At 35.7% G+C, this 26,077-nt stretch overlaps 2 protein-coding genes across 4 annotated transcripts in view; one reads left to right on the top strand and one right to left on the bottom strand.

Moving 5' to 3' along the window:
- The window catches only part of LOC115445180 (calcium-transporting ATPase type 2C member 1), a 59,142-nt gene extending 56,560 nt beyond the window's left edge, over positions 1 to 2,582 (top strand). For all 3 annotated transcript variants that reach the window (XM_037438814.1, XM_037438813.1, XM_037438815.1), the window contains exons 17-18: positions 540 to 777; positions 1,664 to 2,582. In XM_037438814.1, the coding sequence (XP_037294711.1) occupies positions 540 to 777; positions 1,664 to 1,800 (375 nt within the window). In that variant the 3' untranslated portion in view covers positions 1,801 to 2,582. The remainder of the gene's footprint in view (positions 1 to 539; positions 778 to 1,663) is intronic.
- Positions 2,583 to 18,572: 15,990 nt separating this feature from the next.
- Positions 18,573 to 26,077, bottom strand: part of LOC115454994 (beta-1,3-glucan-binding protein) — a 10,025-nt gene continuing 2,520 nt past the window's right edge. The window contains 9 exon segments of the mRNA XM_037438961.1: positions 18,573 to 18,791; positions 19,212 to 19,360; positions 20,917 to 21,040; positions 21,649 to 21,773; positions 22,012 to 22,169; positions 23,492 to 23,643; positions 24,540 to 24,730; positions 25,076 to 25,255; positions 25,258 to 25,302. Coding sequence (XP_037294858.1) covers positions 18,591 to 18,791; positions 19,212 to 19,360; positions 20,917 to 21,040; positions 21,649 to 21,773; positions 22,012 to 22,169; positions 23,492 to 23,643; positions 24,540 to 24,730; positions 25,076 to 25,255; positions 25,258 to 25,302 — 1,325 coding nt within the window. The 3' untranslated portion in view covers positions 18,573 to 18,590.

Raw genomic sequence — 26,077 nt, 5'->3', positions numbered from 1 at the left:
AGTATTATGATGTTATAATATATTATGTATAAATAAATAAATAAATTAAAAAATCCAGAACATAGTGTGACTATGTGTTAATTCAAGATATGGTCTACCTTTATATGTCAAATTCGTTTAGCAGTTTGTGCGTTTACTTCTGACAAAAATGCAAATATTTTCTCAGTCGTTCGCATACACATTACAGAAAAGATTTTACAAAAAATACCATTAATTTCAATAAATACAAGCGGCGATAGCCTAGTTGGTTGTGGAACGGACTGCCGTGACGAATGTCGGCAGGTTCAAATCCCAAGGGCACACACCTTTGACTTTTCTAAAATTATGTGTGTTTTTTTTTGTGAATGATCGCTTGCTTTAACGGTGAAGGAAAACATCGTGAGGAAACCTGCATACCTGAGAAGTTCTCTAAAGGAATTTGAGGGTGTGTGAAGTCACTAAGCCATCGTGGTGGACTAAGGCCTAATCCCTCTCAGTAGTAGAGGAGGCCCGTGCCCAGCAGTGGGACAGTAGAGCTGATATTATACCATGAATTCCAGATGTCGGACAACAAGATAACGCCGCGCGACACGACAATGACGTTCACCTGCTTCGTGCTGTTCGACATGTTCAACGCTCTCTCGTGTCGATCGCAGACCAAGTCCGTGTTCCAAGTGGGCTTGTTCTCGAACAAGATGTTCCTGATAGCGGTGACGCTGAGTCTGGTGGGACAGGCGCTGGTCATCTACTTCCCGCCGCTGCAGAGGGTCTTCCAGACCGAAGCTCTCACTTCACACGGTAATTTATTTATTTGAACAGCCAACAAAACATATGTACATAGTTTTTTCAACAATTCAGTAAGTAATTGCTGCAGTGCTGTTTTAATTACAGGCTGTCACAGCATGAACATATTAATACATAACAATAAACAATTGGCTGCACCATATTATAAATATGAGACTACCTATATTCTACGTGTATTCGACTTATATTCTAACCCCCTTATTCATAAACGTTTTTTATCTAAGGACGGAGTAAGGCTGTGATAACAAGCCTGTTTCTCAGTGCCCAACGGCACTGAGAAATAGACATAGGGCCGTTGTGATTGGTTATTATTGTTGTATTTCAATATTAGCCAATCACAACGGCCCTACGTCTACGCACTGCGACGACTGCCATGCCGTCAGCACTGAGAAACAGACTTGTTATCACAGCCTTACTCGGTCGTTAGATAAAAAACGTTTATGAATAAGGGGGTTAATATAAGACTTAATATAAAACTAGATTTAGGTTTCAACAAGCGAATTCAATATTTTCCGTTTGGAGATAGGAAGGGAGTCATTAAATAAATTAAATTAAATTAGTATTTAAGTGTTGCTATGACAACGGGGAATACCAGATTTATGTATCTTGGTCAAATCATTATTGAGATATTGGTAATCCAGTTTTCGACTTCTATACCGAGTTTTCATACTGAATGGTTGAATTTAATAGATGTAGCAGGATATGCAATTTAGTTTCAGATTTGATACATTGAACGCGGTGCTTCACGGCAAAATATATTAATACATAGTAGGGCTATATGATTGCGCATTTACGCAACTATCCCCTCGACTTTTATATATCCCATTCTCCTCTACCATTGTTATCCTCTCCAGTGTATTTTTTTTTTATTTTATTTCAGACATAATGTTCCTCATTTGCCTGACGTCGAGCGTGTTCATAGTGAGCGAAGTGAAGAAACTTATCGAACGCACGTTGAAGAAGCGATCGTTCGGCAAGTTCTCGACGAAGGCCCACGACGCGATGGATTTCGTATGACACAAGTCCGAGGAGAAAGTGCAGTAAGTACCCACCATGCGGACTGTGGGCGTGGCCGCGACCGCTGCCGGCCTGACAGCGCCTGTCACGCTGACAGCGCCTGTCACACTGACAGCGACTGTCGCGACGGCACCGACGCGGCCTCGAGGCAGGACGGGTGTGACCGAAGCGGTTGCGAGTTTAGTGAACAGTGCCAGTGCCGCGGACCCTACTCCATATACGATGGAATAATCGATATTCCTATACGTTTGTAGTTTATTTATTTCGCGTCGTATTGTTGTTTGTGCGTGGCTTACATTTTTATCGATTAATTTATTTTTATTATAATATGTAGTAGTGAGGTAAGTGGTAATTGTGTTTGATCAAATCATGTCGGGCCGACTGTTTAAGACCGCATTTATTGTGTTACCAACTTTGGTCGAAAATTATTTGTACAAGTTTTGGCCTAAATTGTAGGCAAACGTCTAAAGTGTAGTCTGTGTAATGTAAAAGTACATATTAATGAAATAAATGTATACTCATAATAAGATCCAAGAGGTTCTAATGTAATATCGATTATTTTATCGATACAATGACAATGTCGATATAACCGTCGGCACGACACGATACAGTGGGTAATGACCGGTGCGTGCTTTATAAATAATGTAGCAAAATTGTATTATTAGCGAAAATTATAAAATGTCGTGAAAGTTACAGATTATGTATTATGTGAAGGGTTATTGTCTGTGGTAAATCGATATAATCCCAAACCTCGGATAATATCCTTATGAATGTATACAAAATAGAAAATTGATAAATTGCTTTGCAAATATCGTTTATTCACAGCTTCGATATCGATAAATATCTATGTAAAAGAAAGAAAGAAACTCGATGCATATACTTTGTCGATGCTATTTCTGAAGGCATCACTCTGTTGTTAAGTTTCTTTAGGATGATTATTGTGAGAATTAAAAAAAAATATATAGCTTCATATTAGAAATGAAAATATTTGGTGTAAGACTACGTTAAATAGGTATGTCTATTAGAAGTTCTCTAGAATGTCTTTACGATTGTCGACTCTATCGACTATGTATTAAAAGCTATATGTATGAATTATGACGTTACAAAAGTATATTATCATTGGAACCGTTTGAGAACTGCGGTTTGTGTAAAACTTCTCATCGCAGTATATCACGATTTTATAATCGATTCTACATTTCATCTACGCTAGTGCTATATGGCTTTAAATCATTTCAAGATATTCATAAATAAATTTCATGTAATTAGAATTATGATAAAAGTATTTCAATAGCAGTATGCATTTGTAAAAATAATATCGCATCATTCCGAACGATAATATATTCTCTAGACACGCTAGGTACTTGCATTTTTGCATCGACAACATATGAACGCACTATCACGTCTATTTCATAGATTTAAAGGTAATATATCGCATGTATATACGCGTATCCCTTATTCATAGACGTTATTTATCTAAGGACGGAGCATTGCTGTGATAACAAGTCTGTTTCTCAAGTGCTGACGGCATGAGCCTTCGCAGTGCGTAGACATAGGGCCGTTGTGATTGGCTAATATTGAGATACAACTTGAATCTAGTTGGCTGTCAGATAAACAAAGCTGAGAAACAGACTTGTTATCACAGCAATGCTCCGATAGATAAATAACGTCTATGAATAAAAGGGAGTAGATGATTCGATTTTAATTTATTTTTATACCACGAGGTAAATACGAGTATTATGTGTTGTGTCGTATACACTAGCTGACAGTACTATAAGTACACGATATTCACTGCTTTAAATGTATTTCGCTTGTCAGAATATGTATTACCGCCCTCGGCGAATGTAATGTACAAAAATAGAAAGAAATTAAGTGCTTTATAGAGATGCGTTCTTATTTAAGGGTGGATTACTTAAAGCTGGTGCACAAGACTTTAATATTGTGTGTAGGGTCGGCATGACAATGGAATGCTCTCGCCTCAAAATAGTAAGACACAGCGCGGTTTTACTTTCCATCTTTTTTTAAACCGGCACCGCTAAGTAACCTCGCTGCACCCGGTGGTAAGTGGAGCGGGGTCTAAAAGAATGCCTACTGACGAGAGATGATTACCCCTCGACAGTCGACACTATTATACCGGCCTGTTGGAACCGGATATACACAGACTCATCCCGGATCCCAATGGTGGGTTTTAACACCTTGTGTACGGTGGTCGCTATCCGGGCGGTATAAAATATATCCAGCTATGTATTTCCTTCAATTACGACATAAAACATATTTGTAATACACTGTGTAAAATTATTTTGATATTCTGTTAACGTGCCAGCTTTAGTTAACCGACCTCAACCTCATGATCACAATATAGAATAATACAGGACATATAGTTCTTATTTATCTATTTAATTCTTATCACCATGACTATTAAGTAAAATCAATAGGGGACCGTTCTGTTTCATTTTGTACATTATTGTATATGTAATGGTTAATAATACGAAAAAGAAACCGTCTTCTGAGAAAACTGCATTAAAATTGGTTAAAAAATGAGCCAGTAATTCATATTTCAAATATTACTATGTGCCGAAGTGGGCGCGTTGTGGGGATATCGCATCATCTCTTTCTTTCGCACGCGTCGTAATGCCCGATGACGTCACACGTAGGTATTGCGCCTCTTTTCTGTTTCTTGTTACTTACCCCTTCTACCGAAATTAAAGACTTATAACTTGTTGATTTTTTACCGGATTTAAATAAGTCTTTCTGTGTTATAATTTATATAACGTAAATATTTGATAATAATAAAGAACAAAAATGAGTCCGGTCCCCTATTGTCATTCTACAATTTTAACAATGCTCCATTAGTTATTTGTCGAGGTAGCAACTATTGTCGTGTCACCAATGTTACTATTGTAGCTTTTGAAATCTCCTAATATAGTACAGTATACTTTATATCACATGAATATATTATAAAATAAAAAATTAAATAGTGTTCGAATAATGAAGTCATTTCTCTAAGTTAGACCAATATCGTATTTACTGTAACTATATTGTATACAAAAACTGCCTTCTTCCATTCAGATCACATCTTTATTATAGAATAATTAAGGAATCACGTCAGTCTACAAAAATAAGTATTTTAAAAATCGCTTCAATACGTGCGTGTGGTACGCATTTAAAATTAATAAATAGGCGACGTATCCATACGTCATGTTTATATTGATCAGATTAGGACGTCATAACACGTCAAGATACATCACAAACTTACTGTAGACTTCATTAATACCATCATAATTGTAAAATGTCATTGTAATTGTAAAATAGAAATCAATATATCAAATTAAACTTTCGAAATATCGGATTATTTTAGTCTATGAATGGTGCGGGAGAGAGTGAGAATGAGTATAATTAGTAACGTGGCGGTATGGAAGGAGGGGGGCGTGAGTATTTTAAAATCACCTCTATCACGTTACATATAAGAAATCTTCTCGCATGACGTCAACCCGCCCCTCCCCTACCACTCCCACACAGGAGCCCATCCATACTCACTCACTCTACCCCTAAATTTGTTTTTGATGTACGATAAACATATTTAATCGGCGCTCCTTTTTGAAATAGATAATATAGTACCAATGGTGAGCCTTATACAATAAAAAGAATATTGGTATTAAAACTTTGAATTCTTGAATGTATCTGTCATAAAAGTTAACAGCAAATGTTGCTATTTGTCTCACATTTTCTAGTACATGGAAACCCTATAGAATATCTGCTATTTGTTTGCGGTTAGGATACCGGCGTTGGACGCCATAATTGAGCTTATTTAAAATGGCGGCTATTTCAAAATGGCCCCACGTGTGTCATATGTGTTAGTCAAATAACTTTACGTATCAAACTATATCTGATTTGTCGCTTTCATGCATGTATGCAATCGCAGAGTTTTTGAATTATTGTAATATTGGTATTAAAAATGGCGACCTATAAAATATTGTGTCGTATAAAGATTTTAAAATAATCTACTTATGAACTCGGATGGGATAAAATATGGAAAAATCTAATTACAGTTAATTTAAAAGCTCTTCGTGTATTTATCATAAATATGATAGCGTGTAATGTCTATGTGATTCTGAGTCATATCTTATAATGGACTGTAGCGAATAATGTTACCGTACAATTGAATCTTTTAGCTGTTTTACTCACATTGTAATTTCATACGGTCTGTTATTGAAAGAGTGGAGAATGAGCTATGGCCCGGGGCCCTAGAACTGTAACCAGCTATATATCTCATAATATATAATGGTTGGTAAACGTGAGCACACTACTGAGTCGGAGGTTTATTTATTTATTTACACTTTATGCTAAAGGCATTCTCTCCCAGTCAACCTAAGGGTGGTGCAGAGATAAATAAGGTAGGTGCATCAAGGATATTAATTAATAATACATAAACATACATAAAAGAACTATAATGTAGGTTTAGTAGTGCAGTTTCATTTACGCACTAAAAACATTTTTGATTTACGTACAAATGCGTCGCAGTGTGCTCAAGTTTGCCGGCTATTATATTTAATAAGTATTTTACTATATACGAACTTGAAGGCACGAAATAAAGCTAATGCCAGCGTTGTACCAATCGTTAACAGCTATCAGCTTTTCGAGAAAACCTAAAGCAATGACAAACTGTATGAATTAGTATACTATATGTGTATAGCGAACAGAAAGCTTCAAATATAGTATAACGTATAACTAGTAGGAGAGAAGACGGTATAGGAATAATAATTTGCATGTGAACGCTTTAAGTGCGAAACTAAATTATCCCAGTGTTGCCGCACAAAAAATGTATTTTTTTCAATTATATTTAAATATGCTATTTAAATACCTAATTTCTAGGCGATTTCAGTTTTAGATGTTTTAGTTTAAGTTTGAATTTATAACTTATACATGCAAATTACCTGACCGCCATATTGACACCATGTTGCTTTCCAAAGGCGAGCAAAAAATTCACAGTATTGTGCACTTGCCCGTTTGCTGATATCGTTCTGTTCGCAACACATTTACCAAATGTAGCGGTAAGTTTGATGTTTAAATACCTACCTAGTAAGATATAGGCGTTGACTCTCTGTAGACAGTAAGGCACGATAGGGCATTTTCAAAAATATAGAAGTTACAAAAAAAAAAATGTTACATTTAAATGATAGATTATAAATTTGATCAAAGTATTTGTAGTGTTTTATAAATTTGATTGGGAATGCGGTCGTGGTTGTGATTAGAAAATGTGACAATGGAACATCAAGTGTGATAAAATAAATTGATGAAGAATCGACTAGGGGCCGGCGCATATATGGCGGAGTGCAGCGCAGAGAATTTTTTACTGTCAAACTGTTATCGACATTGTCTCGATTGAAATAGTAGTCAAAGTCCATTAACACAAAAATGTAATGCAATTTATTCTTGTGTTAATGGATTTTGAATTTTATTTCAATGAAAGAATGTTGATTATAGATTGACAGTAAAAAATTCTCTGCGCTGCACTCCGCCATATATGCGCTATCTTTAATCATATTTAATTATATAATTTAATTAAAACGATTTTGTAATTAAATCAGTTATATGATTATTTATTATTTTGATAATAGTTTTATATCTGAATGTGTTTTAACGATATTTTATTTTAATTTTAATGGGAAAGTAACTTGGTGGTTAACAGAATCGACGAACGCAATCCCAGTCGATATTTTGTATTCTAAATACATAATTCTGAACTCTTTTCACATCTTTGTAATATAGAGTTTAACGTAGAGATACCTACAAACTATGAATATATTTTACTTCAACAAGTTCGGTAAATATGTTGGAGACATCCAAAAATACACTAATAAATATACATGATATGTACATGCAGATTAGCAGCCGAAATCAAAACTTTCCTGTTGGTTAATTTTAATAATAGATTTAATAAATAGGTACTTACGGATGATTTTTGATTGGTTATTGTACCCAGATTAATCTGAAGATGGCTAGATTATTTGTTGATTTTGGTCGTATTTCGAAAATATTGTCATATACTGTATTACTACCTGTGCTGGTTTTGCGTCAAACAACTTGTTCACGCGTTCAATTATCGAGAAAGTTTTAATTCTCTGTTGATTATAGCGACTTCTACTAAACAGACGGATCAAGTGAACTTGGCAAATAAAATAGTCTGAATCCTGTGTATTTGTTTTTGTATTTCCCACATAGTCTTTAATTATATTGGCACTTTTACTGAGGACGGCTAAGTTACTGTACCTTTTTTTTTGAATGATGAGACGAGCTTGCCCTTCGCCTGATGGTAAGCAATACGACCGCCCATAAGCAGTAGACACCATCCAACACCTTGAAATACAAAGTATTGTTCAGTATTCCACTGCGCTCGCCATCCTGAGACATGAGATATCTTATTATGTCCTGGGGCCTTATTCTCTATCCCGCACGTTATTTTGACAGTGTGTAACAAGCACGTAACACAACGCATCATGCTTAGTACTATAGAAATTTGGCTTACAGAATACCATTCCACGCACATTTCTCGAAGATAACATGACACTGCCGCGTTACGCGTATACACTATCATACAGAATAAGGGCCCTGTAGTTACACTGGCTATATTGTCCTTCAAGCCGGAACACAAAGGTGACTACACACTGGTCCTTGGCGGCAGACATAACAATGCGGTGCTAACGAGCCGCGCGGACTCTGACATATGAAAGACCTACCACTAATAAAGGTGGTATGTGGGAGTCCTACCACCTGAAGGTAAGTGACCACTTCATTAGATAGTGTCACGTGGCGTGGAATAATTATCTCACGTCAATCGACACAATTATACAGGCCTGCTTGAAATCAGATATACAGAATTGATATCTCTCCGGTCATGTCGAATTGCCGTCTCACCGGACTATGAGTGAAGGAACAGAGAGTTCACCTGTATATTGCAATCACTTCGCACGTTTATTAAAACAACGAAATAACTCAAAATTCCAGATGTGTGGGAAATCGCTGTCAAAGTTTTGCACCTTTGCACGAAACATTTAAATATTCAATAAAAACAAAACCTAGGTGTTTAGGTCAAATCTGAAGACAGTCGCGTATAGTGCAATCAATAAGCTGTTATACCTACAACCGTGTAAAATATCAGTTATAATTGTAAATAATTAAAAATGATTCTGTTGGTTAATCCTTCCAAAACCCAGGTCATTCTTGTCGGCAACCCCTGGATATTATCGAAATCGATTATGTACATGTTCTTCAAATTTGTAAGTAGGGTTTAAGTAACCGCCGTGTAATATAAATCGCTATATAAATAGTCTGTCTTCGAAACGATGGTAATATAATAATTCGTACCGCCTAACAGTCGATTCTTTAATTTTTTTTTTAATAATTATTCTGCTATTCGGGCCACTGGGTCAGCTAGTAAGATAAAAAAAAGAAAGTTGATAAGTCAACAATTACATTATATCAAAAAATAATAGAAATAATTTTAACAAAAAATTAAACCGCCTGCAAAAACCACTCAAAACCAAAAAATAATTTCACATAATAGGTATATATTGGATACCAATTTCGGAGTCGGTGCCTAATTAAAATTGCTAGTTAAGCTAGATAAATACATTTACGAATATACGAAAACAATGTGCTGCCAGCGTAAAAAGTCAGCAAGTCAGATCGTCACCAGAGATGAACACACCACCGCAGCACAGCAAATGGAAGCTATTAAATATATTTTTAAATTTGTGAACCTTACACTACCCAAATTCTTCCCCTGTTACATATAGCTGGTCAAATGTGGGTGTATTACACTCCCTGCCTCGAAAAAAGAGGAAATATAAAGATGAAACACCATACATGTGCTTGGTATTACACCTTTCACTGTGTATGTTTGTTAGTAGTACACGCAAACCTACTCCTTTTAATTGATTTGAAAGAAATTTAGCTCATAGATGGACTATGCAACAAATATAGCAAACTAGCAATTTTAATTAGGCACCGACTCCAAAATTGGTATCCAATATATACCTGTTATGTGAAATTATTTTTTGGTTTTGAGTGGTTTTTTGAAGGCGGTTTAATTTTTTGTGAAAATTATTTTTATTATACTATAGGTAACAATAATCTTAATTTCATAATGAAAATAACAAACTCTATATCGGTCCAATAGTGTATTTTTATACATGTTTCACATGGGGCCAAGAGCACATCGTAAATGACACCCACACAAGGTCACGCGATAAATCTATTGATTCTATGAATGAAAATAAACACAAAGAATTGTTAAACGCTCTTTTTACAGTAAACATTATATTAGCAAAATAATTACAGAATACAATTTTAGACATTTTTTTGACAACGTCCAACCAGGTCCAACCAACAAGAATAATTATAATAGAATAGTCGCCGCGTGACATATCTTCTCTTCTGCCAGCCTGCGCGCGCAGCCGAATACTTCCGGAAACTCCCGATGTCATCGGCTAGGATAGCGGCGCGTAACAGAATATTAATTATAATTTAGAATAATTAGTCAGTGGAGGCATAGGGTGGGAGAGGGGTTAGCGATATGCGTGCGAGGCTTCACGAGGCACTTGTCTGGTCAAAGAAAATTTACAGAATGCAGTATTGAAAAAAACTAAGGTGAGTCGGGGGAAGTGCGCCATAAAATTTTCATAGCTGGATTCAATGTAAAATAATTTCTTTTTGTGCTGACTTAAGAATGTAATTTTATTAATTTAAGAATATTTGGTATTTTGTGATAACAACCCATAGCCATTCAAGGAAATCGGACCATAAATTAATAATATTTTGCTCAAAGTAAAAAAAAATGGCAGTAGGCGCACTTGCCTCTGGAAATGGGGTAAGTGCGCCTGTGTAAATAAAAAGGCCAATATGGAACATTATAAAGAAAACACTCATTTTAGTTCATAGAAAAATAAGTTTTACTCGCATTGCTCTTGGATAATTTTTAATCACTCAATATTATAACGAACTATGGCTGTCAAATCAAATTCGGGGTAAGTGCGCCATATATTTGTAAATCAGGGGTTCAAAACATTTTAGAATTATTTTTTTTCTATATTTAGGAATTAATATTAGAGTTTTGTGTGTGGATATGTTGGAATAAAAAAATGATAGCCCTGATACAAAATCCATTTTATTTCTAAAAACTAAAAAAACATACAAATATGTAGGAATTAGCAATTTTGAATGCCTCATAACTCAATTACTTAGAATTTGGCCTTATGACATTTAATATGTTTTAGCTGCATTATACCCAGATAACGTGCCTGATCGAACAGTTGCAACCTCGTCACGTAAAGTTGCTCTAAACCAAGGTATTTCATTTTTTCTTTTGTAAAAACGAATTAACTAATACGCCCTTTTATTTAAATCGGCTCAAAACAAAATACAATATAACATTTTAATAATAATAATTTACATTAGTAAAACATATTTTCAAAAAAGGTTGGTAATATATGGTTCAGGGGCAAGTGCGCCATACGACTAGTAACTGTGGCGCACTTGCCCTACTCAACAATTTTGAGGTACATTTTTTCGCATTACTAAAAAAATCCTTTATTTTAGTATATATAAATAAAATTCAGGCAGGAAGTTAAAATAAAAGGTTTAAACTATGTATTCACCTTACTGGTTTACAGAAATATGTTAAATATCTTGAAATATTTGATGTTATCTTTCACAGGGTCATCTCTGTTTACAGGTCTAAATGACACTTAAAATAAAATGGCGAATAAATCGTATTAAAATGAACAGAGCCATTTATGGTTTTTAGTGGAACTGTATTTCAGTTAGTAGCATAGATATAAGATTGCGGTAATTGTATAACATCAATAGTTTTCGATTTTTTTAGGGCAGGTGCACTTACCCCGTCGGCGCACTTGCCCCACCTGACCTTAACTGCTGTTTACTACGGCTGTGATTTTTCTGTCAAGGCCGTCTCTATCCGGAGAGATTAAACAAGGAGGGAGGCAAAGGGGAGCGTGGTACCCATCCACAGGGCTCAAGGGGACGCAAGCTGAATACCCGGCAAAAATAATAAATAACAATTACAACTATTCTTGTGGTTGTTCTTGTGTGCCGTACCGTTTTTATAATTTTCCTTCAGTTTTTACATAATATTATATGTCATAATAAATCATTTAACGGAACAATATGTCCCCTGGGTGTCGCCAATCCATTCTACGCCATTATTGCCACAATAACTAACTTTATGGTGAATACACTTATAATATTAATTATTTATTTCGTCACATTATGTGTTTAAGCAGCTTTGTGCATTAATATAACCTATGTCTAAATGAAGCTCTAGTTCCTACCAAAGTAGCGATGTTACAACAATTATTCAAAACAAAAATTAACAAGGAATTTACATTATGATGCATTTAACACGTAGGACAAATATTACAATAGTTGATCACCAAAATTTTGAACTAAAATTATGTAAATCCAGCTGTATAGTCTTTAGAAACATGAAATATTGCAAAGTGAACATTAAGTGAGCACAAGGGACTTTTGGAAATTCGTCCTTAAGGTTAAAATAAGGGTTTGAAATGTAGCTCAAAACTACTTATCCGATTTTGATTTTCATTAATAAAAACTTCAAGCTCCGCAATAGGCTTCTTTTTACACTTCCTTGTCGACGGGTCGAGCCGCGGGTAACAGCTAGTATAAATATAATTAAAGAACATTGAAAATAAAACTATTTTACGGATTTTTTTGCGGTTTTTATATTATTATTTTCTCCCGACGTTTCCAGACTCGACTCCAGACCTCAAGACACTGTGAGCTCATTCTGCGTAGATCGGACTGTAAAATTTAAAAAGTTGTATATTTGTAATATGTAGGTAGATATTGTAACTTTGACTTTACGGATGAACAACACCTCAGCCCCCCCCCCCGTGACCATGAAGGCTGCAAAGTCTTCGAAACGTCGGGAGAAAATAATAATATAAAAACCGCGAAAAAATCCGTAAAATAGTTTTATTTTCAATGTCTAACATTCGCGTAAACATAAGAAATGATACTTAATTAAAGAAAGTAAGTTTAACTATAATGTGTGATTATTAAAGTAAATGTGTAAACTGAATAATCGCTACAGCAGAAAACGTGGTCATAGAGATAAACTTAAAAAACAAAGCCGTATCCAGAGTGGAGATTATCAGTATTGACACTTTCATAGGGCGCAGCTCTAAGAAGTTGAGCGAGTCTTCGATTATATCTCTCAAATTGCCACCTGTTAATAAAAAATAATAATTCATTAATGGTACTCATATTATTTTAAAATGTGATTACTTTGTGCTTTAGGTCAAACTGTGATATTTCCACTTATAAGAAGATAATCTGGTTTAATAAACCATAAGATTTCTATAATTGTAAGACTCATCAAATATTTTCAAAACAACGGTTTGTACTATTATGCAGTAAGGTAATTTTCTATCTATGATGAATTTGACGTAAAGCAAGTTCCAGCTGACATCTGTTAAGTGTGAAATGAGTGTGGAAAATACTATCGGTGGCTTAGGAGATACTACTATAGGGCGATCTAAAGAGACTACTCGAGAGCGTTCAATACATTTAAATCAATTCGCTGTGCACGTTTAAAAAAAAAAAATAGTGCGTGTGAAGTGTCTGTAAATAAATGTACAGATTGCAATGGTCACGCAACAACTATAGATAGTATAAGGTGTTATTGCCAACTCAGAGGTATAGTAGTGAAAGATGGTTGTTGCAGAAATGAGAGCGGCGAGAAGCATGTATGGGGTGACTGGAAATAATAGAGCGAGGAACACTGTGGTGATAGACATGTCTGGAGTGAAAGAGAATAGTGATAAGCGTATGGCTAAGGTAATTTGGGCATTTGCAGAGGATGGATGAAAGGAACCTGATAAGGAGGATATATAAGGCGAGTGTACACGGAGGAGCTGGTAGGGGTTGTCTGCATCGAAGCTTCGAATATCTGACATCAGTGGCGAAGGGTAAAATTTTCTAAAAGGAAACCCGACACAACATATAAGTACTAACAATATGCATAAATGCGCTCAGCAAATCGATCTGATGATAATTAGATTCTAGATGAATTCTACATAAAGGGCAGCCGACAGAAATCGGGTTATATGGAGCCTTCACCACTGTTGCATAAAACGTATTTACTTGTAGGCAATGATATTCAAATACTATGAATAGATTTGCCATTAATATGCACAGTTTGAAGATTCAAAATTATCTCAATTGGGTCGATTTCATATACTACTAATATCAAATAGTAGCAAACTGTTTTGTTCATACCGGTTTAAATAGGTCCTCTTTTTTCACGACCTGTCCATGTAGTGAAATGTAAAGAATACATCTTTACATTGTGTACATACGGAACACTTTACGTTTGGTCTTTTGGGGTAAGACGTATATATCTATACTTTTTAAATATCATTGTCTACATTCTATAGGTAAGTACTAAGTACATAATTTCCTATCAAATAAGATTTCTTAACAAACCTGCACACGTCAGAAGCTCCTTCCCCAACAGCAGTTTGATTTTGTTCAGTTCATTATTGACGCTTTGTGCCATGAATCCCGATGCAAAAGGTAAAGTAATGATCGTGAAAATTCTGAAGAAGTAAACTGGTACAAACTAAAAAAAAAATCATATATCCAATAAATGGAATAACAATGACGGGATTATTTTTTATAGAATGCATTTAATAAAAGATTATATTTGCGTCTAGACGACCATTAAACTCTGCAACAGTTTAATGGTCACACCTAGATTCCCGTCGTCTTAACTAATGTAAATGGAAATTATCTCAAATATAAAAGTTCGTCCTAGAAGGTACTTAGAACAAAACGAATCGCGTACCTATCTCAATTAGAATCGGAGTTATAAAGAAATAAAGCTATGAAAACATAAGATATGTGCAGGACGAAATATTAGAGTACCTATAACTTATGAAGGGTGAAAGTTAGAACCCATCTAAATATGTGAAAATGAGTGCCAATTACTAACAATATTAAAAATATCCTTGGTAATCGATTTCGCCGATAAAATAATTAAGGTCTATTTGGATGCAAAGTTCTGTACACAATCCTAATATATACTTATAAGAACATACCTACAACACAATGTTTATAATACCCGTATATAAACTTCTATATACGGGTACAGTAAATTTTATGGATTGTAATAGCTCTTGGAAACGGTTATTATATAACTGAATGAAAAACAAGTGAGTTAGTTTTAATGTAAGTGATGCAAACGCATAAACAATTGTCACTCAGAAGATTAAAATTACGAATTACTGCGTGGCTTTACATTGCGTTCGTCATCGTGACGTCCTGAGGCATAAGATAGTAAGTCTAAGAAAGCCCAAAAAAGGAGTAAGTAAGATTAGAATTGAGACAAAATGTATATTATAAGTTATAACCTATACTTATTGAATACTATCACGATTTAAATCAACTAATATAATTAATTATAATTATTGTTCAGGTACTATTTAGGTAGGTACTCACATTGATGGTGAAGCTTATATTGAACAAAATAATTTGGTAAAAATATATTAATGCCCTACAAAATCTTATCACAAAAGCCAGCAGCGTCTGAAAATTAAAAAAATATGTGTTTAGATAAGAATTATTTTCAACATATGATTTATTTTTTTCTGCATACCATTGTAGCGAAGAAGTAGCTGTTCGTAGCTTGTTCTGCTGATGTGGCGATTTTTTTGTATATTTGCATGTAATCATTTATAATATCAGCCCTATTTCCTTCGGAGCCATCAATTGAAAGGCACGTCGATTTCAATTCCTTTTTTAATGTTTTACGAAGAGACTTCAGTCGGTAAAACATGAGTTCAAATAATATAATATTACTCATACAACAAATATTCGTTGCAGTGACTATTACATTTCTTATAAAACTATTGCCGGTCTCGAATAAAAAAACGTATAGGCTATCACCAGTCAAAGTAACAATTAATATGACCATTGCGATGGGACTATCATGTTTTATTTCAGGTAAATCTGCATTTAGAGCTTGCATATCTTCACAAAAATCGAAAAAATATTTCTGCCCTGTAATAATGCAGGCTAGAATATATGCAAAATGCTCGATGTGACACACTATTGTGTTCAGTATGTAGCCCGTTGATTGCTCAATATAATTGTGGGGTATGAAGGTTACAGAAACGGTAGCAACCCAACATAAAGCGTAAATTCTGCCTGCGACCGAAGCACACTTATTGTTCGAGAACTCAAAGAAGCAGCCAAAGAAGAATCGCGTGTTCATTATAATGTGTAGCGAAGACAGCGAGCTGCAGCGCTTGAGAGAGTTCACTACTTTTTTGATCATGTTTTATTTACTGTATATTAATTAATTTGAACGGAATAATTGTACTCAACGCAGCTTACACGGAGACACTGAAATCGATGACATGTCTATTTTATGATTGATATTGCTGTATATTATAAAGTCATCGTAGGTAATTACTTAATGCTTTCATGTGAATAAAATTTGTATTTAGATAACGATTTTATTTCGTTTTGTTTAGCATATTTTTAGGGTTCCGTGTCTCGAAAGGAAAAAACAGAACCCTTATAATATCACTTTGTTGTCCGTCCGTCCGTCCGTCGTCCGTCTGTCAAGACCCTTTTTCTTAGGAACGCGTGGAGGTATTAAGCTGAAATTTATATGAAATACTCATGTCTACTGTCCCTTGAAAGTATGAAAAATCAAACTTCTAAGTCAACGCAAGCAAAAGATACAGCTATTTATGCCGTTAATTTTTCGAAACTCACAAGGGAATCAAAACCTACAGGGTGCTACCCGTTAACTCAGAATTTTGAAATTCGGTACGAAACAACGTCTTATAGTACAGATAAAGGAAAAATTTCGGAAACCGTAAATTTGTAGTTAAATACATCGTATAATAAGAATATTTTTAATATTTTTAAAGTTACTACCCCTTTCCTCATGAACGCCTAGAGGTATTAAATTGAAATTCATATCAAATACTTAGGTTTATAATACCTTGAAGCTGTAACAAAATCAAACTTCTATGTCAACGCAATCAAAAGAAACAGCAATTTAGGCCGCGTATTTTCAAACTCGCAACTACTCGCAAAGGAATCAAAACCTAAAGGGTACTTCCAGTCGACCTAGAATCTTGAAATTTGGCATGAAGCAATATTTTATAGCACATATAAAGGAAAAATTCCGAAAACCTAAATTATTTAGACCTTTGTCTTTAATTTTTAGGGTTTCATACCTCAAAAGGAAAAACGGAACCCTTATAGGATCACTTTGTTGTCCGTCCGTCTGTCACGACCCTTTTTCTCAGGAACGCGTAGAGGTATTAAGCTGAAATTTATATCAAATACTCAGGTCTACTGTCCCTTAGAGCTCTGAAAAAATCAAACTTCTGCGCCAACGCAATCAAAAGATACAGCCGTTTATGTCGCCAATTTTCAAACTCACAACTAATGGCAAGGGAATCAAAACCTAAAGGGTACTTCCAGTTCGCCCAGAATCTTGAAACTTGGCATGAAGTAAGGTTTTATAGCACATATAAAGGAAAATTTCCGAAAACCTTAAATTTTTAGACCTTTGTCTTTAATTTATGCTACCCCAGCTTTCCATATTGTAATGTTATGGATTTCATTTTGCAATAAAAATAAATGCGAATTTCGGCGCAACTACGCCGTTTTACCCCCACCATACACAAATACAGAAATCCGCTGCCAAAACTGTGGTCGTATCTTTTGGGCTAGAATCGGTCTGATAAGTCACCAGCGTAGGTGTATATCGTACCTCTATTGCTATTTAAGCAATGCTTTATCACCCTTTAACACTAGAACAAGTTTACAAGTAAATTTTTTGGTTATCGGTGGCAAAGCAATTGTTTAAAACGTAAGACGAGTTTATAGGTACGGCTGTATCTGTCTGATACGTTAACTCGTGAACTAGCAATAACATTTACTCACCTAAACGTTGTGAAACACGCCTTAAGTATACAGTCTTACTTATAAACATTTCGCGAAGCTATGCTTAGTTAAAACCCAAAGTTACTTGATCAGCTGTAATTCTAATTCCGCCATCTTGTCTCTTAATAAGGTTTAAACTAGGAACTAGTGATGTTTTTGACAGCTAAGCTAAGCAATGCTTAACGCTAAAACAAGTTTATATTTTTCCAGCTAATCTTCTGTGTCGCATATAAGTGAAGAGTAAAATATTCCAATAGCGAACTCGAGGCACCAAATTTTTGCCTCAGTAAACAAATCGCGATCAATTTGACAGAAAACAAAAACCAAAATAGCGGATTAGGCCTAATTCTTAATTATCAATCATTAATATACCTACTAAAATACTTGTGCAGTAAATTCGGTAAAAAAAGCGGCGATAGTCTAGTTGGGTGCGGAACGGACTGCCGAGACGAATGTCTGCAGGTTCAAATCCCAAGGGCACACACCTCTGACTTTTCTAAAATCATGTGCGTATTCTTTGTGAATTATCGTTCGCTTTAACGGTGAAGGAAAACATCGTGAGGAAACCTGTACATCTGAGAAGTTCTCTATAGGAATTTCGAAGGTGTGTGAAGTCTACCAATCCACACTAGGCCAGCGTGGTGCACTAAGGCCTAATCCCTCTCAGTAGTAGAGGAGACCCGTGCCCAGCAGTGGGATAGTATATAATATAGGGCTGATATTATTATTATTATTATATTATAAATTCGGGTGAATAAAACAAAAGCGACTAGAAATCTCGTATATTAGAGCGCGACTACTTTGACGTAGTCGACTTCGAGCCGGGACAGCAGCCAGGTGGGCAGCCAGGAGTTCGTGTCCTGCCAGAAGTTGAGCATGGCCTTCCGAGCGCTGTTGCGCCATGGCTTCATCCTGTCCCCGACGGTGACCGAGCCATCCGGGAACTCTGTGATGCTGCCAGCCGCCACGCCCAGAGTTAGGTAGAACTGAAATACATATACAATATTATATCACTATTTCCAAATTGAAAATAGTGTTAAGTAATAATGTTTAGAGTTTGATTATCGGATTTTGTTTTTAGTTGTGGTATTGCATTATAAGACAGTTAGCTTCGAAGAATGTTATTCGGATATGTTGAAATGAATTAATTGCAACACCGATCTTAAGACGCCATCTATCTTCAATCAAGTGAAAAAATAAAAACGTCACTGTCATTTTGACTTGTAGATTTATATTAATTTAATATTTGCTGGATGTAGAATTATGGTTGTTAATTAGCTTGCCTATTTTAACTAAATAATATATCAGGATAGGAGGTCGTTACCTTTACCTCAGCGCGGCTGTCGTACCGCAATACTACGCGAACGAGGTTGTTAAAAATATATTATGACGTCATAAAAACTCACGTAATCATCGAAGGGAGCCATCGACGTGCCGGCGCGTAGCAACATCTGCGGCAGTTGCCTGCAGGACGCGGGGAACTGGCCTCGCAGGCCGCTCGCCGTCGGCTCCACTCGGGCCCATTCCTCATCATCCACCATTAGCACTATGTGCTCTGGAAAAGTACTTTAGGTCAGTTTCTTCTATAACAGTAACGTTCATAGTTACTATTATTTAGTTAGGTAGGTAGCTTTTGCAACCTAACTACGAAATGGGACGATATCAATTTTCAATTTAATTTTATAAGCCACGAGGTGAAATTTCACAAAAAAAAAAAACATAAAAAGGGTAATTAACCGCTTTAAAAGTCGGTTAAAAAGTACTACGTACGTAGATCTCGAAAGAGGTAAAGATAAGCAAATCTAACACTAGATAGAAATAGTGTACCAATTACACCTACATACAAGTGGTACGCACACAGACGGATGAGAGCGACCAGAGACTAGCTAATTTATATGTTTGTCGCGCATTACGTTTTGTGCATCATGAATATTTAGCTCTGGCTAGACAAGAAGTTACGTACATAAAGGACACAATTAATGGAAACATGGAAACATAAGTAAATGATTATAGATTATTTTATATTCAGAAATAAAAAATATATATATATTTATAATACTAATGGAAAAATTATTTGGGACAGATTGTTTTGTTTTACATTATTATAATAAAAATTATTACTTTTTATTGTTGCACAACTATGAACCAATCTATAGATCAGATAAGTACCATAACAAAAAATAACCGGAGTATAATAGGAAAAACAAACAGCTTTTATTTATTTTTAACCGACTTCAAAAAAGAAGGAGGTTACCAATTCGACATGAATGTTTTTTTTTGTATGTTTGACTAGCAATTTTAATTAGGCACCGACTCCAAAATTGGTATCCAGTATATATGTATCTGTTATGTGAAATTATTTTTTGTTTTTGAGTGGTTTTTGAAAGCGGTTTCATTTTTTGTTAAAATTGTTTCCTTTTAGAGGTTTTATCCTTCAAGGTTATTTAATATATTTTTAAAATTGTGTTCCTGATAAAACATGAATTTCATCTTAGTATAATTTCTATTTTAAAGTAGATAAATTTAAAGATTATGAGACCTTGGCTTCCGACTTTTAAATTTTTTAACTTGCTCATTCATTAACTGTTTTAGGCCTATGTTCAGCAGTGAATTTCTAAAGGCTAATGATTAATGACATGACCTAATAGTGGTGAAGGGTGAAATTTTCTGAAGGGGAACCCTGTACAACTTATACGTACTAATAATATGCATGCGGTCTGCAACTCCTTCTAATGATAATTACATTTTACATAAATTACTTCGTCTCTGTGACCTAACTACATTATTGTCAATCTCACGCTGCATCGAATTTGACGGATCTTTTTGACAGAACTTTCAGGAGAGTATTACACACTCGCCTCTTTATCCTTGAAGAGTTAAGGGGTAGATGCAACTAATGCAGCTATCTTTCACGCCGTGTGGATGTCATTCCATGGTATAATAGGCGGCTAGTCTATCGCCATATTAGGTACTAATTTCAGATTTGGGTTACTACTGAGCAGAAGTACCATACGGAATACCGCTTCGGTGCTTTAGTTGTATTTCGATGTATTCGGTGGTACCGCTTCGCTATAGGCATATAGAGTTTTGCGAGTGTGCGATGTGCATTACCTGGAGTCCACTCTAATGAATACAGGTGGAAGTCGTCGCCCCAAGCGGATCCGTCTCTCCTCAGCTTGGTGGACAGCAGTGTCTCTCGACACGCCAAGTCCATTATAGGTCCTCCGTACAGCACCTGATGTAGGAAAACAGTTGTAAATCTTATTTATACACATATTACAGTTGAAAATAGTGAAATAATAGGTACCTAACTGTTATAGCTGTTGACGAAAATGTCTAGCGTTAAGAACAATCTTTTGTTAATGCTCACCTTCATAAAAAAACTTTGTGGAAAATTCCATACTTTATCAATAACTAGCTATTGCTCGTGGCTTCGCCCGCGTGAAGGCGTTTTCCGGGATTAAAGTCCCACTATATATTTTCCCGCGATAGTAGCCTATAACCTTGTCAGCGTCTTAAACTATATCCATACCAAATTTCGTTTTGTTATACCACGTTTTATGTCACGCCCTTCATGGGAACGGAATAAAAAGTATCCTATGTCCGTTTCCTGGTTCTAAGCTACCTCCCCACCAATTTTCAGCCAAATCGATTCAGACGTTTTTGAGTTATAAATAGTGTAACTAACACAACTTTCTTTTATATATGTAGATAAAGAGGTTAAACATTAACCTTAGTGTGCCAGTATCAGCCTGCCGTTGTTAAGAATATTACTATGTAGAATATCTGTATTAACTTTAGTACTGTTTAACTATTTTTTTTTGTTGATACCACAATACCAACCTTATTACTGTAATCATTGGGTCCGTAGTAAAGCTGTCTATTGCCGCGAGCAGTTGCTATCTTTATAACCCCCGACGAGTAATGTAGAGACCCGTACTTATGTAAAAATGGCTCCAGAAGAATTTCTGAAAGGTTAAATATAATTTTTAAAACATTTAGAAAAAAATATCAGGAATAGTATTTTTGAATAGTTAGCCTAATCTATGTTAAAAATAATGAAGGTCTCTACAAGTAAATTAATTCAGTGGCAAAAAAAGTGATACATTTCAAAATGCATTTACAGACAATGTTATCCAAGTTAAGACATGTCGGGCTTAGTAGTAATTACTTAATCCTTAATTGTCTATATTAAAACTAACACACCTGGATACAGCCAGTCTCCTTGCGGCAGCTTGGCTCGCACGTACACCTTGCCGTACGTGAACGCGAAGGTCTTGGAGGTGATGCGGCCGCTCACCACTGGCGGCAAGATGTCTGCACCATCCACCTGTATCAGACACGAATCTGCAGATGACGTGCAGCTGTAACAGATACAATATAGATTACAAGTCGCCAAGCAGCAGTGTGTCGTCACTGTTGTGTTCCGGTTTGAAGGACATTGTAGCCAGTGTAACTCCTTACTGGATGTAGTAACATCTCATGTCTCAGGATGGCGAGTGCAGTGGCATATCAAACAATACTTTGTAATTCAAGGTTTTGGATGGTGTTTCTACTGTTTATGGGTGGTCCTATTGCTTACCATCAGGTGAACGGCAAGCTCGTCTGGTCATTAAAAGCAGTAATGAAAAAACTACTACCTCGCGACTCTTCCCGCATTTAAGATCTTTCTGGGAATAATTGTCGACTTTTCCGAATAAAATATGGTAATCTAGGACTAAAAATAACTTCCTACTAAAATAACTATCTCCATTTTCTTAATGGGTGTCGGTAAGAGATTAAGAGATTGCCTCGAGCGATGAGTCCGACAATTGTCCCTCCTCACTACCATTCTTGTTTTTGTTTTTGTTAGCGGTGTACAATAAAATAAATATATAATAATTATAATCAAAATAATGATCTTTAGAGCGTAAAAATTAAGGCTATTATATTCTGAAGTCGTTCTATACTAACCACTAAATGATATGAACCGTAAAATATACAGAGTCGTAGTTACCTACTTTTAAATTAGTCATTCGTCTCGAAACTATGAATCATTTGGCAAACCGTACTATTAAAACACTTATTATTGATAGCTTAGTAAATAATAACTAAGTATTGTTTGTTGTTTCGAAAAAAGTCGGTTAGAAAAATCTATACAGGGCAATATTTTGTTGAGACTCAGCGTCTGTGCCTCAGAGTATCGAGATAACTGTTCGGTGACTCAACTTTGTAATTTAATATCAGAATGATCTTACAATTTATGGGTAATCGTGTTAATCTCCACACAATTGCCTGCTTTGTCGTTTATGACTATACAAGGTAGAAAATACTTTTATGTATACTGGCACGGCAATATGCCCCCACTGCACCTGATGGTAAGTGGAGTGGGGTCCAATAGCATGTCGACTGACGAGAGATGATTACCTCTCGGCAGTCGACACAATTATGCCGGCCTGTTGGAACCGGATATACACAAGCTGATCCTGGAACTTATTATAGTAATGGGACCAAGTAAAATGTTGCTGAGTATGTTGGCTACCTTTTACTCCAAGAATTTACTTAAGCACAGGCGAAACAACTAACAGAAGCTTATCTAGTTATATTTGTTTAAAGCTATATTGCTTTTATCTCTTATATAGGACACAAGCAGCAAAAAGTTGTTTAATTGCTTCAGTAAAAGTCACATTTGCCACTATAAACTTACCCACTAAACAAATTAAGCGTGCCAGACAAAATGGTTTCATTTGTAAATCCTGGTAAGTCCTGTTGCAGTTTTGGGGTGATCCGCAGCGTTCCACCGGCGGTCGAGACGGTCTGATCAGTAGCTAGGTGCTGGTATGACACGAAGGGATACTCCTGTAAATAACAATGGCTTTTATTTGTATTTCCAACGAGTAGGATAGAGCTCCACTCTGCAAAAATTACGAGTGATGTTAGTAACATTTCATTATCCTTAGATCGCAAAAATAGTAGGGCATCAAATGTCGCATGGTCTGCGTAGAACGTATACTGATGCTATTCGTGATTGCATTAGTGACATTCAAGAAAGGTAAAACTGGCTTAGTATCACTATTATCTATCTATATATATAAAAATGAATCCCTATTTCCCTTGGTCACGCCATCACACGTGAACGACTGAACCAATTTCACTATATTTTTTTTGTTGTGTTTGTTATTGTCAGGAGAAGGATCTTATGAAAGAAAAAATTAAGGAAGTTGAGCGGAACGTTAGAAAATTTAAGTAAAGTTAATTTCAGCGATTGACAGAATGCGCGCTGCAAATTCATAGTTGACAGGACATCGTCTGTCGGGTTAGCTAATTTTAAAATAAACGCGGCTACGGACTAATAAAGAGCATGCGAATAACACACACAAATCCACCTAAAAGGCAAAAATCCTGAGGCCGGTCATTACGTGAACATTGTCCTTTATTACTTATGTCCGATATAAAGATAATTAATTTAGTGTGTGTGGCTTTGGGTCAGTATTACCACAATATCGGCCCACATGATTGTTTTAATCAACTCTACAGGACCTAATGAAATAAGGAGGGAAAGAAAACATATATCAGCAATTTGATACAAAGCTTGATGCGACAAAGATAATACATCCGAAATGGTTGATTGGAAAAGATAGAGGAAACTTAAAAGCTGATTTATCCTGGCACGATAAAAGAACTTCATCGTGCCTGATACTGACGACGTTAACGATGGTGTAGATGACAATAATGGTTAAGATATAAAAACTCACGGGATGGGTGTTAGGTATGTACTGCTCAATCTGCCACACGCTCTCGTCCAACATGTCGAAGTTGTCTTCGAAGAGAGTCTGTCCGGCGCAGGCGAACCCGCCGCGAACTTTAGTACGAGTGGGCTTACAATCCTCCGGCAGCACCGTTCCGGGCCGGATCGGACCAGTCACGATAGACCTGTCTTCCAGTTCTGGAAGGTGGAAATTGTAAATGGTATTACCACAATGCAAAGGCAATGCCATTAGTGTATACCGCTAGCAATTATAAAGTGAAAAGGTCGTACCACTTCATTGGTCTAATTGCATGTTTCGTTACGTGCCAAGAGATTTTGTGTTTAAGGTAACTAAAAAGTGAGTTTTCCAAACAAAATAAGCATGAGTTTCCCGGGATATGTGCGTGATTGCTTTTCCTTGTGTTCAATGTTCACCCCACATCACAACATGGAACGGATAACTGGACACACTGTTGCACAGCTGCACATCTGCCTAGTTCTAAAAGAAAATATTTAGAATAAATTTAATTTGCCTTTACTTACTTGTGACAGTGAAGCTCAAATTATCCTTCAAGTAACCTTTACTATTCATCGACACGAAAACATAATAGTTGATGACGTCACCCACTTTCAACTCCAATTCGGGGTCTTCGTAGATCCACATCCCGTTCTTTGCTTTGAGGACCTCTCCCGCTATTGTACCGACGTCATTTTTATTAATACCCTGTTAATGTTGCCATGGAAGGCGAACAGGCCTATGTTTTGTCCATCTGAAAAATAAAAAATGTATGTTATAACTTAGACCACCAAATGACAATGTGCATCGTTAATAAACTCCCATAATATCAGAAACATCATTAATGCTATATCGGAGGAAATTAATAGGGATTTGATAGGACTGGGAAGTATTTGGCCTCTGGAAATCTCACACACAATTCAAAACCCAATAGTAAACAATTAATTAACTTTGTTTTAAAAATAAATATATGAGTAACTTACATTTAGAAATAAGAGATAGATAAATAGCTAATAAAGAAATAGGAGATAATAGTGCGTGGAGAAGAGAAAGGAGACAATGAAAGAATTATTAATAGTATAAATTAGCATACAAAGAGATACATATATACGAGTGTAACCCAATGTTTAAAATTAGAAAAGGCAGTTGTCTCTAGATATTTATGTTCTTGATTACGTGAAACTTGTATGCTTTGCCTGCTTTGAAATATAAAATTTGCCAAAGATTACTGTAAATAGCCTATGAAAAAGAGATAATGAAATTTTCTGTTAGCGAAAAGGTTTTAGAATTAATACAGTATTTCAATTAACGTGAGCAAAGAACAACTAAGAAAACTGAAGCCCTAATTTATTTCACAATTATAAAATTTTACTAAAATATAAATCTTGTTTAGGAGCATCAATATGTGCTGCATCAATATCTTGCATAAGTGAACAAAAAGATGCCACACGCCAATCCGGTTCGACTAGTGTTTATACCGTGGTATAATAGCCTTTGTATAGCATTCCGAAATTGATTTACTATCAATT

This window comes from Manduca sexta, chromosome 15 (genome assembly GCF_014839805.1).
Source record: "Manduca sexta isolate Smith_Timp_Sample1 chromosome 15, JHU_Msex_v1.0, whole genome shotgun sequence".
Taxonomy (NCBI): Eukaryota; Metazoa; Arthropoda; class Insecta; order Lepidoptera; family Sphingidae; genus Manduca; species Manduca sexta.
Note: the sequence above shows the minus strand (reverse complement) of the source record. Positions and strands in the feature narration are given on the sequence as shown.